The following is a 16,542-nucleotide window of genomic DNA, read 5'->3' on the forward strand; positions in this document are numbered from 1 at the left end:
TACGCAGATTAGGAAAATTGGCCCCCATACACTCCTTTCGGGTTTTGAGCCATCTTACTATAGCATTAAAATTACTAAGCTTTGGCTTTGATGAAACACCTTTTATGTGACAAACTTTCAATCAACAAGATTGTTATATGCAAAATGAAGTCGTTGAAGCCGAGGAGTTGGAGGTATCATAAATTAAAGGAATACTATTGAGTCACATATTTTTTTCAATTGACACAGGAATTGTTTGGGAAGTGCTGCTAAGTACTGGTGTATACATTTTAGTAGCAACTTCATTGTTTACTGTTAGCAAAATACTTTCAAAGTTTACTGACGCCAAAACTGACCGCTGACTGAGCCATGAGGAGAGGGGAAATTCCCCTCACACTTGATCAGTTAACTCTATGTGTATCTCTGTGTGTGACAGAGAGAACAGCTGCAGCTCCTGTGCCCTGTGTTTCTGACTGACCTGTCTGAAGAGAGCAGAGGAAATGTAACTAATTCTCACTGCATTTCATACTGTTTTTGCTTTCAGAGTTTGATATTTGCTTTCTGTAGTCTGCTTCAATACACAGCCAGAGTTGCATATCAGAAACCCCTTCTGCAATTGATTTGTCCCAATATAGCTAAATCCTACCCTCAATAAATTACAGTTTTTGCCGCTGATATTTAACAAGAAAAGTAGGAAAATGTTTACACAGCTACTTAGACATTATTTGCACACTGTCATTTTAGAACACTTGGGTATCGATAGTATTCCTTTAAGGAGTCAGAGTCAGATGATTTTTCTACCAACTCTACAGCCCTGCTTTATTCCACAAGAAGGTAGGACATGTTGTTCTGAGTCTAAAATTACACTCCAAAAGATTTTGGCCACGGCCATGCAGAGTTTCAGATAGAAACTAAATTACTTGTTGAGTTCACATGGCTATATCAAGGGGGAGGGGTAGTTACTATTGGAAAGTCGTCCAGATAGGGAACTATGGTAACCAGCATCCCAATTCCAAGCCTAGAAGCAAGAATTTTCGTGTCTACTTTTCACCTTACCATCTCACAAAAGTGGAAACAGACACCCATTAGAGGAACCCCATTAAGCTCACTGCAGTAGCAAAGGGACCAGCAGGACCACCATTACCATGTCAGTGCAAGTGCAGAAGAAAGAGCTCCAGCTGCAGACAGGAAGCTCTTAGTTCCTACTCCTTATATGTGCAAGGAACAGGAAACCACAGAAGCCAGACTGGTGACTAAGGGCCCATTTCCACTTGTGCGGTGGGAATCGCCGCGGAAAAAATTTGCATGTGGATGCGAATTTCACATGCGGTTGTATGCGAATTTTCATGCGAATTCGCATACGATTTTGCATAGATGACTATGTATCTGAATTTAGGGCTCGTTTTCACTAGGAGCGGTGCAATGTGGCTACATAGCCACATCGCACCGCGGATGTGCTGAAACACATGCACCCCAGTGGAAGAGTTCCCACTGCGTGCATGTTGTGCGGTGCGGAGCAATTCGAAAATCTGCAGCATGCTGCAGATTTTCGCATGGCCGCATCCGCCCGCAGCCGCGTCCTATCTCCTCAATTCACTTCCGCATCGGGAGATGCGGAAGTGATGCGGCCGGCGGCAAAAGTGATATGATGCGGCTAGGTAGCCGCATTCGCATCGCTTACTAGTTGAAACGGGCCCTTAACCATGGCAGTGCCTGAGTACTTTTCCATTGTTTCTATGCGAAATCGTATGCGAATTCGCATGAAAATTCGCATACCAAAACCGCATGCGAATTTCCTATTAAATACGTTGTATGTGAATCGCATAGCAGTATATGGTATGCGAATTCTGATGGCTCTGCCGTGCAGATTTTTTCTGCACAGAAAAACGCTCAGAAATCCTGACAAGTGGAAACAGTCCCATCCACTTGTATTGTCTATGCGAATCTGCATGCAGGAAACGCATACCGATTCGCTCTAGTGGACACGGTTTTAAGTTCTTCTTTCCATCCCTTTGTAGGCAGGCAGATCCCTCTCTTCCATGTGTTTGAAGTGGGTACCACTTTATGGCTGCAGTAAGATTAATTACAATAAAATATAATTATAATACTGAAAACTTAAAGGAATACTGTAAGGGGGGGGGGGGGGGGGGGGTTTCAGGGGAAAATGAGTTGAACTTACCCGGGGCTTCTAGTGGTCCCCCGCAGACATCTTGTGTCCGCGCAGCCACTCACCGATGCTCCGGCCCCACCTCCGGTCCACTTCTGGAATTTCAGACTTTAAAATCTGAAAACCACTGTGCCTGCGTTGCCGTGTCCTCGCTCCCGCTGATGTCACCAGGAGCGTACTGTGCAGTCGCAGACCATACTGGGCCTGCACAATACACTCCTGGTGACATGAGCAAGCAGGAGGACACGACAACGCAGGCGCAGTGGTTTTCAAACTTTAAAGTCTGAAATTCCAGAAGTGAGCATGGGTGAGTGGCTGCGCGGGTACAGGATGCCTGCGGGGGACCATTAGAAGCCCCGGGTAAGTTCAACTAATTTTCCCCAACCCACCTACAGTATTCCTTCAAGGCCCTTTTTGTACAGTAGCAATGAACTCCACTTAAAAATGTTGCACATCTTTACCACTAAACTCAACATATAGTTTTCACCCCATTTATTTATTAAGGGTAATAAAGCTATCTTACTATTTATTAAAAAAAAATTACACTTAAAGAGAAACTCTGACCAAGAATTTACCTTTATCCCAATCAGTACCTGATACCCCCTTTTACATGAGAAATCTATTCCTTTTCACAAACAGACCATCAGGGGCGCTGTATGGCTGATATTGTGGTGAAACCCCTCCCTCAAGAAACTCTGAGGACCGTGGTACTCCTGGCAGTTTCCTGTCTGTGAACTTGCTGCATTGTGGGAAATAGCTATTTACAGCTGTTTCCAACTGCCAAAAAAAACATGCAGCAGCTACATCCCCTGCCAGTAGTAAAAATGTCTTAATAGGATAAATGTCAGAATGTAAATCAGGGATTTAAAAGATGGGCAAACACTGACTAAATCATTTATACATAATTATTGTAAAAATGAAGCACTTTTTTTATAACATTTTCACTGGAGTTCCTCTTTAACTGAGAGGCAATGCGTTCTTATACAGTACACTGGGGTGATAAGGAAACAAAAGCAGCACTATTCAGAAAGACTAAAGCATTGGGTGATGCTCTCTTTGACTAACTGCATGATGTTCACAGTAACTCACTAACCTCATGATATTCACAGGAGCTATCAATACAGAACAGTTCAGGTAGCAGAAAAGGATCTATAAATAGCAGCATCTGCAGTGATCAAGTGACAAAAAAAAGAACTGCAATACTGTCTACCATTTCCTATCCATCGTTGCTTGCTAAAGAGAAAGAAGCAGAAATATCTGCAGAAAGAAATACAAAAATGGCAAGCCTTTCATTGTTTTATCACACGTCTGTAAACACACAGTCTGTCTACTGCACACAATGCATAGGTGTGTATGCATACAATTTGGACTGGCTAGTTAGTGGACAGTTTTACCACTTCCTTTGAGTATAAAAGCTTACCTACACAGTTTTTTCACAGAATTCAAAATCTGTTGCCCCTCATACAACATGGAGGTGGTTAAATTGGAAAGTAATTGGCCAATCAAAATGTAATGTGTGTACCAGGTAAACACACCACCAAGAAGACAGCTACTGTTGTACTTTGCAAACCAACATGGCTACATCTGGTATTAAATATTACCAGGGCAGTGGAGTCGGAACAATTTTTGGGTACCTGGAGTCTGAGTCAGGACAAATATGCACACAGTAGAAAAGAAAAATGGTTGGGCTGTAGCCTATGACCCTGGCACAGCTCACCACTCTCCTAGAAAACTTTTGAAGTAGCTGGGCTTGGACGATGGTGCGTGTATCCACAGACATAGCTCCGAGTGCCACCTCTGGCAGGTGAGCCATTAGGTTCCCCACTGCTGGGGTGAATTCTCCTGCATGAGCATGTTCTGCTGGCTTCGGCACACACAGTAAACACCTTCCAGCAATAAAGAGGTCACCACCTCCGATATATTTCGGAATGTAAATCAGAGTGGGAAATGATTTTACGATGAGCAAACACTAACTTAACATTTATAAAGTAATATTTTAAAAACAAGTGATTTTATTTATTACTAGTAGACCTAAACCCATAAATATAAACGGGCTCTAGGTCTGTCTCACAACCCCCCTCCACTCCCGCCCCTGTGACCACCGCCGCATGTCAGCTCACATGCGCGCACACACGTCTGCCTGGCCCGTCCTCCTCCTGTCCCAACTGTTGTCCGTGCTGCAAATGCGCAGTTGCGCAAACCCACGGACCCAGCTACACAGAGACAGCACACGCAGGGACACAGGGGTTTTATTATAGAGGATGTTATATATTTCACAGATGTTAAGGTTTTAAGCGGCAAGAACATTATGCACACACAGTGCACTAAAATAATGTGCATAAAGCCATAAATTCACTCTCTAAGTCCACTGTCAAGCTGTGGGATATACTGGTCAGCAGGTGAAGAATCCATTCTTGATGATGATGAAGTACTGGATGCAGGAAAATTGGCAGCGTAAAAGTTTGTGAGACTTAACCTATTGTCAAATTGTGGTGCCTAGACAATAAAAAAGCAGGTCTTGTGGGGTGAAGCAGGTAATTTAGGTGCCGGCAACGCTTTGGTAAAATGGTTTTACTACAGAGAAGCAAGTGTCAAACGTTTTCCATGAAGCAATGGAAGGAAGTGGATTGGGCTATCCCATTTTCATTAGTTGTCAAATTCCTCAGATCTTAAGCATCTGTGAAATGTGCTTGTAAAAAAAAATTCAGATCCATGTAGACCCCACCTTGCAACTTTGCAACTTTGCAGGATCCAAAATGAAAAACTAACTATAACAAGTAACTTGTCTATATATCTTATCTAAAGTTTAGATAGCTTACACAGCAAATCTAGCTGCAAACAGCTTCAACAGAATAGGATTATTTCTTCCTGTGATACAATGACAGCAGCCATGTTGTTTGTAAACATTACACACAGGCAAACGTATCTGCATCTTCAGCACTCAGCCTGTGAACAAAACCTAATCCCCCCCTCCTCCCCTCTGAAATCTCTGGCTAATACCTCCCCCTCCTCCTGCCCAGACTGAGCTCCCATGAGCCCTTGCTACTGTCTGAAAATGCCAAGGCTCTCTGAAAAATTGTGGGCGAGGCTTGTTTAGTGTATAGGGAATTAGAGTATTAAAACAAAAAAGTATTTGGCTTGAGGAATGCCCTATAAACAATAGGAAAGGAACAGAATTATGCAATAAGTAAAAGTTCATCTCGGATCAACTTTAAAGGATGTTTTAGTAATATTTTAATGCCAGATGCTACAGTACACACTCTGTGGAGTTCACGCCTCAATAGATAATTCCTGTTTTGAGGGAACAATAGAGACCTACATAATAATAGGCAAGTGGTTTTAATATTTTGTCTGCTCCATGTTTGTATAGATATGAACCTTTTCAAACTGAAAGAAAACCTTTACCTACAAATAACCATTGGTAATCTGGATCTTTACACTTAAAGCGGATCCGAGATGAAAAACTAACTATAACAAGTAACTTGTCTATATATCTTATCTAAAGTTTAGATAGTTTACACAGCAAATCTAGCTGCAAACAGCTTTAATAGAAAATGATTATTTCTTCCTGTGATACGACAGCAGCCATGTTGTTTGTAAATATTACATAGAGGCAGGCTTATCTGTATCTTGAGCCATCAGCCTAATCCCCTCTCCTCCTCCCACCTCCCCTCTGCCTCTGAAATCAATAGCTAGTAACACCTCTTCCTCCTCCTGCCCAGACTGAGCTCCCATGAGCCCTTGCTACTGCCAAGGCTCTCTGAAAACCTGTGGGCGTGGTCTATTTAGTTTATAGGGAATTCGAGTATTAAAACAAAAAAGTATTTGGCTTGAGGAATCCCCTTTAAACAATAGGAAAGGAACACAATTATGCAATGAGTAAACGTTCACCTCGGATCCACTTTAAACTGCCCTTACAATGAACTTTCGCCATGCTGGGTGGCTGTTTGCATTTTCAGTATGTGTACCTCTTTTTAGATAAACACCATGGTAATCTCCTCTTCTTACTGCAGCGCTTTCACAACACTGAATACACAGTGCCACATGTAAAATTCTTCCTAACATCTATGCAGCCACCCTCTTCTATGTACAACAAATTCCCATGTAGCAGCAACGCACATCCCATATTCAGCAGGCCCATTCGACACTGGACCCCTATGCACAACAACTCTACATGCAAGCCTTCTATACAACAACACCCATTTCTGTTTGTAGCCTTATATCCCCGTGACCCAACCCTCAGCATGACCTTAAACTGAAATTCCCCTTTGTTGCAAATAAACAAACAATCTCTTTAGATCAGCTCTATACCTGACTGATGCCTAACCTTATCCCCCACCCACCATGCCAAATGGTTCCTCCACTATCCACCCCCACTTTACCCATGCCTTTCGTCAACCTCTAACCTACATTAAATCCCTCCCTTTCCTAATGTCTAACCTCTACCTAATGTCTAACCTCTACCTCCCACTCACAGCCAAAGTGCTGGCACTTAAATCACCACTGCATTACAAATGCCACACTGTAAACAAGTGCTGGTGCCCAGTCTACCTGCTTTCTGCCAGCAGAGATTGTGGAACAACAAAGTCAAAGCTGCGAGAGATAGAATGGTCACCTGTGACTACTGGCAGAAAAAGAGGGATAACTAGCGACTGCTGGCAAAAACTGAGGGGCCACAGGTAACTGCTGGCAGAAATGAAACGACCACCGCCTGTGACTGCTGGTAGAAATGGAGGGTCCACTTATTGCTTTTGGTTGAAATAGATGTAACAACACCAAACGCTGGCAAAAATGGAAGAGCCACCTGTGACTGCTAGCAGAAGTGGAAGGGCCACCTGGGTCTTCAGGCAGAAATTAAAGGCCACCTGCAACTGTTGGCAAAACTAGAAGGGCCACCTGTGACTGCTGGCAGAACTAGAAAGGCCACCTGCAACTGCTGGTGGAACTAGAAGTGCCACCTGCGACTGTTGGCAGAGTTAGAAGGGCCACCTGCAACTGTTGGCAGAGCTAGAAAGGCAACCTTTGACTATTGGCAAAAATAGATGAGACACCTGTGACTGCTGGCAAAGATATAGATGCCACTTGAGAATACTGGCAGAGATCAATGAGCCATCTGTGATGTAAGTGAAATACAAGAGGGGCCACCTGTGACAGGTAGCAAAGATGGAGGCACCATCTGTGACTGCTGGCAAATATGGGGAGACCATCTGTGAATGCTGGGAGAGATGGAAGACCATCTGTAATGACAGGAATGATGAGTGATATATGACTTCTAGGAAAGATGGAGGCTGCATTGTTTGACAACGGGAAGGTCATCTATAATTGATGGTAGCCACAAGAGTACTTAAACTAATATGTGGTATGATATGAGGTATGAGTCCCCCTGTGAATGCTGGAAGAGTAGAGATTGTTTTGTATGACTGACGGGATTCATGGGAGGAATTACAGGTCATCATAATGTGTGACTACTAGAGTTAGGAGAACCACCTGTCACAGCTGGGATGGATAGGACCTCTGCATTCATCTGTTTCCCTGTGCATGCTGCTCCTTTTTTTCAGTCCACCAGCTATAGTACATACAAAGTGGCTTCTACTACTTTACACCTCCACCAATCCTCTATTCAGCCTGTCTGTAGCCAGAAAATAATAGTGTTTATCTGGCTTACACCCTTTTGTATCTTGGAATTTGTTGTATATTTTGTTCATCATGTTACATCTGTCACTGTAATTACCAATTCTGTATGTTGTACCAGTGCCTATATTTGGTGTACACCATTGTCTGTATTTTTTTGTACCCCATGTTTGCTTCTTACTTGGTATAGCACCACGGAATATTGAAGGAGCAGTTCTAGACAAAGACCAAAAGACACTGTGCAGCCATCTGCATCTGCCAGTAATTGTACAGAATAGACCCAATGTCTCTTGGCTGTTACAGAAGACCCCCAAACAGTCCAAATTTTTGGAGGATGGGAGGTTTGAACCCCAAAAATACAGCAATTTTTTGTACTGAAATGTAATCACATCTGAGCTACTTCTTTCACTGGTACTCAACCAGAGCAAGTAGCAACATTTTAAAATGACCTACAGAAAGGAGGAAACCATTATGCATCACACATCAACAAGGTCTGCAAAAGATGTAATTTGTGCAAAAACAAAACGTCAAAATGTGTACCATGCACACAACATAAAATTGACCTAATATCTAAAACAAAAAAAAAAAGAGAGAACAACCTCAGGAGGAATGCTGTCATCAGAGTCCGAACTGTCATCATAGCCACCATCATCCAGGTTCATCTGTAGTAACTGATCAATAGTAGCGTCCACTGCTCCATTATTAGCCCTTAGTACACACTCTATTATATCATATTCCATATTTGGAAACATTGTCTTGAAATCGTCCATAGCCTGGTTAAATTCCAGCCTGCGCACAGGTCGGCTATTGTTAAGTTCATGAGTGGAAGAGCTGCTGCTCCGCGCACTCCCATTGCTGTTACTCCTACGAAACAGACTTGTCATTTTTGATAACTGTTTTTGAAAAATGGTTGAAATCTATAAACCAGAAGTAGAAAGAAAATCGCAAGATATGGTCATGGTTCCTTAATGAGGGCACAGCCACCTATTCTCTTGCTGTTGGACAAACGACTGGGTTTATGTTCTTCGTAGGCAATTCCTTTGCGGAACAGGAGATCATCAAATGGACGATGTAATCTGAGGACAAAGAAAAAGTACAATCAAAATAATGCAATCACAAACTAGTGTTTAATTTACAGAGGTTTTATCAAAGGATGGTCAGGAACATGCAAGTAATTACAAGTAGATTCAAATGTTATGCTATGTTTTAGTATATGTATGTGTATATGTAGAGAGCTGGGAGATAGAGTAGACTGGAGTGGAGTTAAAAGGGATCTTAGCAGCTCCTAGCTTCAAATAGCTAAAAGAGCTGCCATGTTTGAGAAGTTCACCCCCCTGCTGCTTTTTCACTGCCATTATCCAGGCTAGGTGTGAAATTCTACAAGTGTGAGTAATGTTTTCTGTTTGAAGTACAGTGGGGAAGACTCAGGGTTTGTTTGTGAGTAATTAAGATTAATTAGGTGACTTATTATCTGCATTCCATCATCTGTTGCTCCTTTGTAGCAGACTGAGGAGGTAGATGGATACTGCCTGTTTCAACCCTTAAATGTAAAAAGATAAGGGAAAATGAAAGCTTTTTTTTTTTTAATAAACCACATTTTTAGAATGGATTTGTAAGTTGCAATTGAGCTGCCCTGGGCGTTAAAAGTGATGCTCAGCTCTCTTTAAAAAGGTAAAAGTTGGATAGCAATAAGGTCAGGAAATAAAACAGGATCTAGCAGAAAGGATTTGTTTTTTTCCCTTTGTTAAAGTTTATGTTAGGGTTAGCAAATAATGAAAGCATTTAATTTGGTGACAATAGTATCCATAATACTTTAGTACAGTGCATAACTCTTACGCCAAATCTATAAGGGTTTAGAGTATAAGTAAAAAAAAAGTGACAAATGTGGAGGGTGATTCAAGCCAACCATTGCAAAAAAAATGAATTTTGTACAGTTACTGTACTTGCTTGTACCTCTGGAACTAACCAATACATTTAATTTGGGTGATTATGATTAGCTGCCTGTACCTCTGAAACTATACATTATTATTGATATGCAGTATATTTTCAACAAAAGCGAACAACTTCAATATGTTCATGTCATTTTCTTAAAACTGTTGATTTTAAAACAACTAAAAAGAATCTAAACTGTGTTATTGTGTTCAGCTGATTTTTTTTTTATTAATAAAATCTGAAATTCTCCAGATCTCATTTGATAGAGAATTATCACATTTAACCACTTGAGGACCCAGCCTTTACCCCCCCTTAAAGGGGAACTGAAGAGAGAGGTATATGGAGGCTGTCATGTTTATTTCCTTTTAGACAATACCAGTTGCCTGGCAGCCCTGCTGATCCTCTGCCTCTAATACTATTAGCCATAGCCCCTGAACAAGCATGCAGCAGATCAGGTGTTTCAGTGGTTCAGACTTATAAGTCTGATCTGACAAGACTAGCTGCATGCTTGTTTCTGGTTTTAATCAGATACTACTGCAGAGAAATAGACCAGCAGGGCTGCCAGGCAACTGGTATTGATTAAAAGGAAATAAACATGACATCCTCCATATACCTCTCTCTTCAGTTCCCCTTTAAGGACCAGTGCTGTTTTATATGATCTGTGCTGGGTGGGCTCTGCAGCCCCCAGCACAGATCAGGTTGCAGGCAGAGCGATCAGATCGCCCCCCCTTTTTTCCCCCTATGGGGATGATGTGCAGGGGGGGGGGGGGGTCTGATCTCTCCTGCCTGCCTGAGTGTTGGGGGGGGGCACCTCAAAGCCCCCCTCCTCGGCAAAATTCCCCCCTCCCTCTCCTCCCTGTTCCCCCTGGTGATCTGGGCTGCACAGGACGCTATCCGTCCTGTGCAGCCAGTGACAGGCTGTCCTCTGTCACATGGCGGCGATCCCCGGCCGCTGATTGGCCAGGGATCGCCGATCTGCCTTACGGCGCTGCTGTAGCAGCAGCGTCGTCCAATGTAAACAGAGACAAACGTCTCCTGCATTTACATTTAGTCTGCGAGCCGTGAACAGCGGCTCGCAGGCTATTCACGGAGACCCGCTCCGTGATCTGACATGAAACGGCCGCTCGCGCGAGCGGCCTTTCCTGAATAATTAGGGAGGCACCTGGCGACGCAGATATGCGTCGCTGGTCCTCCAGCTACCACTATGCCGCCGCACGGCATGAGTGTGCAGTTGGCAAGTGGTTAATCAGCAAATCTCACTGTTCTATTAACTCAAAAGTGTCATTGGACAACCGCAATTAAAATATACAGTACATGGCCAGGATGTTCCACTGTCTTAAGGTGGCCACACACCAATACATTTTTTAAATATCTGTTCAATTCAAGGATTGCAATCAATTTTTCTGATTGAACATTTCAAAAATATGACCAATGTACCACACACCTATGTTCAATTTTTCCCCAATTATGATAAAAATGATTGGAAACGCTAAGAAAACTGCTAGGGTGTGTATTTTAATAAACTGACAAAAAAAAAATTGAAGAAAAATTTCCAGCATTCCAGATTGATAAAAATTGAAACAAAATGGGAAAGCCAATCTGATTTTTCAGTCGAATGAAAAAAAATAAAAAAAATAAAATAAAGCTTTCGATTTTTTAGGGAGATGCAATCATATTTATCGAATTGCCATAAAATCGAATCATTTTATTGCATCGTGTGTGGCCACCTTTACAGTTGACGATGCAAAAAAAAAAAAATCACAACAAAGTAATTCGGCATCTAGTAAGGAAAAAGATATATAAATAAACACACATTTTGCCACTTTACTGGCTGATTTTTGTTGCATGAAAACATTGGAAAACAAAAACAAAAACGGGGCCAAAACACTAGACAAGTGGCGGCAGCTGTGTTCCACTAAAGGCCTGCAAATGAATTATGTTCGCTGCTCTCTTATAATACTGCTCTCCCACGTGTTCCCTCAGACAACAGATGGGATGAGTTAAACATAAATAAATGCCTGCCAGCTTCCAGGATTGTGCTCCACATAGCCATGCTGTGTCTGAGGAAGCTCTCTGGGCCTGAGCTACCAATGTGTTACAGTTGCCATACAAATAGTTGAATATCTGTTATGTACAAGACACTGCTGTAACAAAAAATAAAATACCTCAAAGCTTTTTAGGCTGGATTAAAGAAGACCAATGAATTAATGCCATTGACTAAAATTATAAAAAACAAAAGTTTGCTTTCTTAAAACAGAAAGAATTTGCGATGATTCAGGTTGGAGTGAGCTTGAGATGTCTCCCATGGTGTCACAGCTGAATATATGTAAATTAACCATTGTACCCTTAGACGCTAAACACACCTCCAGAACCGCTGGAATGCAATGATGTGTCAGCTTGTTAATTTGTACAGAGCCATAATAGTCCAACATGCATACAGACTGTTTCGGATTGTTTGATCCTCATCAGTGCATGGCATGGAATTATTTGGCTCTATGCAGTAGGGCTTGTAAAATTATAAATGGGTTTTTGTAGATCAGAATAAAAAAGTGTGCTCGCAAGCCAATGGCAGATAGTTTTCCTTTAGGGCCCTTTAACACTAGCAGGCTAAACCTGCGTTGTGTTAATCTATATGGCTGCAAGGGGCCACAAAAGCTGCAATGCGGCGCGGGTGGGGCATTGCGTATTGCAATGGACAGATATGTTCACCTCATGTGGTTTACCATCGATTGCCAACGTTTAGTCAAGTGGCGTGGTTGATTGATAGTCCCCAATTGCTACATGCAGGTTCTGGAGTCGACTGCATTTGTCCTTGCAGTCTATCCCCCTAGGGTCAAATGCAACATCGAATCAAAGGCAAACAACGTCAAACGCTTTTCTGCAAGGTAGCAGAGAAGCCTACGGCCATGAAGAAACGAGTTGACAGCAGTCAACCATGTGAACCGACCCTTAAAGAGACTCTGTAACAAAAATGTCATCCTTTTTTCTACCATCCTACAAGTTCCTAAACCTATTCTAATGTACTCTGGCTTATTGCAGCTCTTCCTACTATCACCGTCTCTGTAATAAATCAATGTATCTTTCCCCTGTCGGACTTGTCGCTCTGTGTCTGGAAGGCTTCCAACTCTTCCGTGCTGATCTGTTATGCACACCCCTTTCCAGGCCCCCTCTATGCACACTCCCGTGTGTGTGTTATTTACATAAGCTAGCAACGTCTCTGCTCTCTTATCAGTGAGAGAAGAGAGCTGGATAAAAATTCTCCTCTGTTAGACTGTGAAAGGAGCTGGCTGACACATACTGAGGAATTACAGACAGGGCAGAGCTGTCTGCAGGAAGAAACGATCAGCCTGTCACTAGTATTCAGTGGATGAGAGCTGCAGGGGGACAGAAGGTAAACACACAAATGATCTGTTGAGATTCAAGAGGAAGGCTGTATACAGCCTGCTTGTGTATGGATGTATTTTCTATGTGTGGACATACTGTACATCAACCTACTTCCTGTTTTGGTGGCCATTTTGTTTGTTTATAAACAAACTTTTTAAAACGGTTTTTGACTACTTTTAATGCGGCGGGGAGCGGCGAAATTGTGACAGAGAGTAATAGAAGATGTCCCCTAACGCACTGGTATGTTTACTTTTGTGCGATTTTAACAATACAGATTCTCTTTAAGTTTAGGACAGAGTCATGTTCTAGAAATATGCAAGCATTTCAAATTCTGCAATACTTAAAATATGGCAGCAACATTTACAATACATTCCTATAGGAGCTTTTCATAATTACGTTTCATGTGTTTAAAAATTAGAAGACTAGCTAAAATAATTACAGCAGTATTTACCAGCTTAGATTATATTGACAAGACCTGTAATGTGCTACCCACACAAGTCTAATCCACAGGTCAGGTCTGTGCACAGTAACAAATTTCAACGACTCTGTAAATTTCTGAAAAGCTGGCAAAGTACTAGAAAGTCACAAAAGATGCTTTGTGTACAGCTTATGCAGTGGCGGCTCCAGGAAATTTTTTTAGGGGGTGCTATGCAGGTGCTGGACCAATTTCCGGGGGAGCTGACGACCTCGCGCGCCGCGGCAAAAAATGGGTGTGGCTACAACCTTGCGCGCCGCAGCGAAAAAATGGGCGTGGTCATGACCGGATGAGGGCGGGGCTAACTGTAATTTAAAGTGAACCCAGGGTGAGAGTGATATGGTGGCTGCCATATTTATTTCCTTTTAAACAATACTAGTTGCCTGGCAGCCCTGCTGATCTATTTGGCTGTAGTAGTGAACTGAATTACACCAGAAACAAGCCATGCAGCTAATCTTGTCAGTTCTGACAATATTGTCAGAAACCCCTGACCTGCTGCATGCTTGTTCAGGGTCTATGGTTGAAAGAATAAGAGGCAGAGGACCAGCACGGCAGCCAGGCAACTGGTATTGCTTAAAGGGAGATAAATATGGCAGCCTCAATATTATTCTCACCTCGGGTTCCCTTTAAAAGTGCAACGCAAAGACAGAGGGCCCAAGTTTTGGTGACCCTTTTCCCAGAAAATTCACATAATTGTGCAGGTTTTCTCAAGAAAATACACGTAATGTGAGCATATTTTAACAAAAAACGTCCAATGACCCCAATATGCACAATCGTTATCAGATATGGCTCCAATATGCACAATCGTTATCAGATATGGCCCCAATATGCACAATCGGTAGCAGATATGGCCCCAATATGCACAATCGGTAGCAGATATGGCCCCAATATGCACAATCGGTAGCAGATATGGCCCCAATATGCACAATCGGTAGCAGATATGGCCCCAATATGCACAATCGGTAGCAGATATGGCCCCAATATGCACAATCGGTAGCAGATATGGCCCCAATATGCACAATCGGTAGCAGATATGGCCCCAATATGCACAATCGGTAGCAGATATGGCCCCAATATGCACAATCGGTAGCAGATATGGCCCCAATATGCACAATCGGTAGCAGATATGGTCCCAATATGCACAATCGGTAGCAGATATGGCCCCAATATGCACAATCGTTATCAGATATGGCCCCAATATGCACAATCGTTATCAGATATGGCCCCAATATGCACAATCGGTAGCAGATATGACCCCAATATGCACAATCGGTAGCAGATATGACCCCAATATGCACAATCGGTAGCAGATATGACCCCAATATGCACAATCGGTAGCAGATATGACCCCAATATGCACAATCGGTAGCAGATATGACCCCAATATGCACAATCGGTAGCAGATATGACCCCAATATGCACAATCGGTAGCAGATATGACCCCAATATGCACAATCGGTAGCAGATATGACCCCAATATGCACAATCGGTAGCAGATATGACCCCAATATGCACAATCGGTAGCAGATATGACCCCAATATGCACAATCGGTAGCAGATATGACTCCAATATGCACAATCCGTAGCAGATATGACCCCAATATGCACAATCGGTAGCAGAAATGACCCCAATATGCACAATCGGTAGCAGAAATGACCCCAATATGCACAATCGGTAGCAGAAATGACCCCAATATGCACAATCGGTAGCAGAAATGACCCCAATATGCACAATCGGTAGCAGATATGACCCCAATATGCACAATCCGTAGCAGATATGACCCCAATATGCACAATCCGTAGCAGATATGACCCCAATATGCACAATCCGTAGCAGATATGACCCCAATATGCACAATCCGTAGCAGATATGACCCCAATATGCACAATCCGTAGCAGATATGACCCCAATATGCACAATCCGCATCACCTGAAAAAGAAAAGAAAAACCCATTTACTCACCTACAGCCAGAAGACCTTCTTTCCCGACCTCCTGTCCCGAGTCCCGACCTCCTTGTGGCGCGCAGCGCCCGCGCGCCCACGATCCTCTTCCTTCCCGACGTCACGACGAGACTTACTGCCTGCATGCAGAGAGCAGGGCTACGGGAAAATGGCCGCCCGAAGCCTGCAGAACAGGGCTCCGGGCGGCCATCTTACCGTAGCCCTGCCTGCTGCTCCGTGCTGCCGCTGTGAACTGACTTGGCGTCTTTTAGACGCCTGAAGTCAGTTCACTCCAGGGGGTGCTTTGGGGGTGCTTGGACAATTCTAGGGGGTGCTCGAGCACCCCCAAGCACCCCCCTGGCGCCGCCCCTGAGCTTATGGAAATGGAACAAAATGTGTCATTGGGCAGCTCATTTTATCTCACAATACTGTCAATTAAATGCATTTTAAATGACAACCCCTTAAAGCAGTATAAAACCCTGACATAATATTCAATAAAAACATGTTTTCCTACTTTTTATATGCCATACAATACAATAATACAATACAATAACATTTCTATAGCGCTTTTCTCCCATAGGACTCAAAGCGCTTAGGCTCTCTCAGATTCAGTAATTAGTAGGATGAAGTATTCACACAACAAAAGTTATATTTCTGCAAATGCCAGACTGAACAGGTGGGTTTTCAGTCTGGATTTAAACACGTCCAGGGATGGGGCTGTCCTGATCTGTTGAGGTAAGGAGTTCCAAAACGTAGGGGCAGCATGACAGAAGGCTCTGGGACCAAAAGTTTCTAAGTGGACTCTGGGTATGACTAGATTATTAGAACCTGTGGATCTGAGAATGCGGGGATTGCTTCGCAGCTGTAACATATCTTTCATGTATCCAGGGCCCAGATTATTCAGGGATTTAAATGTCAGTAGGCCGATCTTGAATAGGACCCTCCATTCTATAGGTGGCCAGTGAAGGGAATGCAGGACTGGCGTTATGTGGCAGTGACGGGGTTGGTTGGTTAGCAGTCTGGCAGCAGTATT

At 43.0% G+C, this 16,542-nt stretch overlaps 1 protein-coding gene across 6 annotated transcripts in view; it reads right to left on the minus strand.

Moving 5' to 3' along the window:
* Positions 1-16,542, minus strand: part of CUEDC1 (CUE domain containing 1) — a 228,980-nt gene that overhangs the window by 116,023 nt on the left and 96,415 nt on the right. For all 6 annotated transcript variants that reach the window (XM_068269335.1, XM_068269338.1, XM_068269339.1 and 3 more), the window contains exon 3: positions 8,377-8,853. In XM_068269335.1, the coding sequence (XP_068125436.1) occupies positions 8,377-8,661 (285 nt within the window). In that variant the 5' untranslated portion in view covers positions 8,662-8,853. The remainder of the gene's footprint in view (positions 1-8,376; positions 8,854-16,542) is intronic.

Source organism: Hyperolius riggenbachi, chromosome 2 (assembly GCF_040937935.1).
Source record: "Hyperolius riggenbachi isolate aHypRig1 chromosome 2, aHypRig1.pri, whole genome shotgun sequence".
NCBI classification, from domain to species: Eukaryota; Metazoa; Chordata; class Amphibia; order Anura; family Hyperoliidae; genus Hyperolius; species Hyperolius riggenbachi.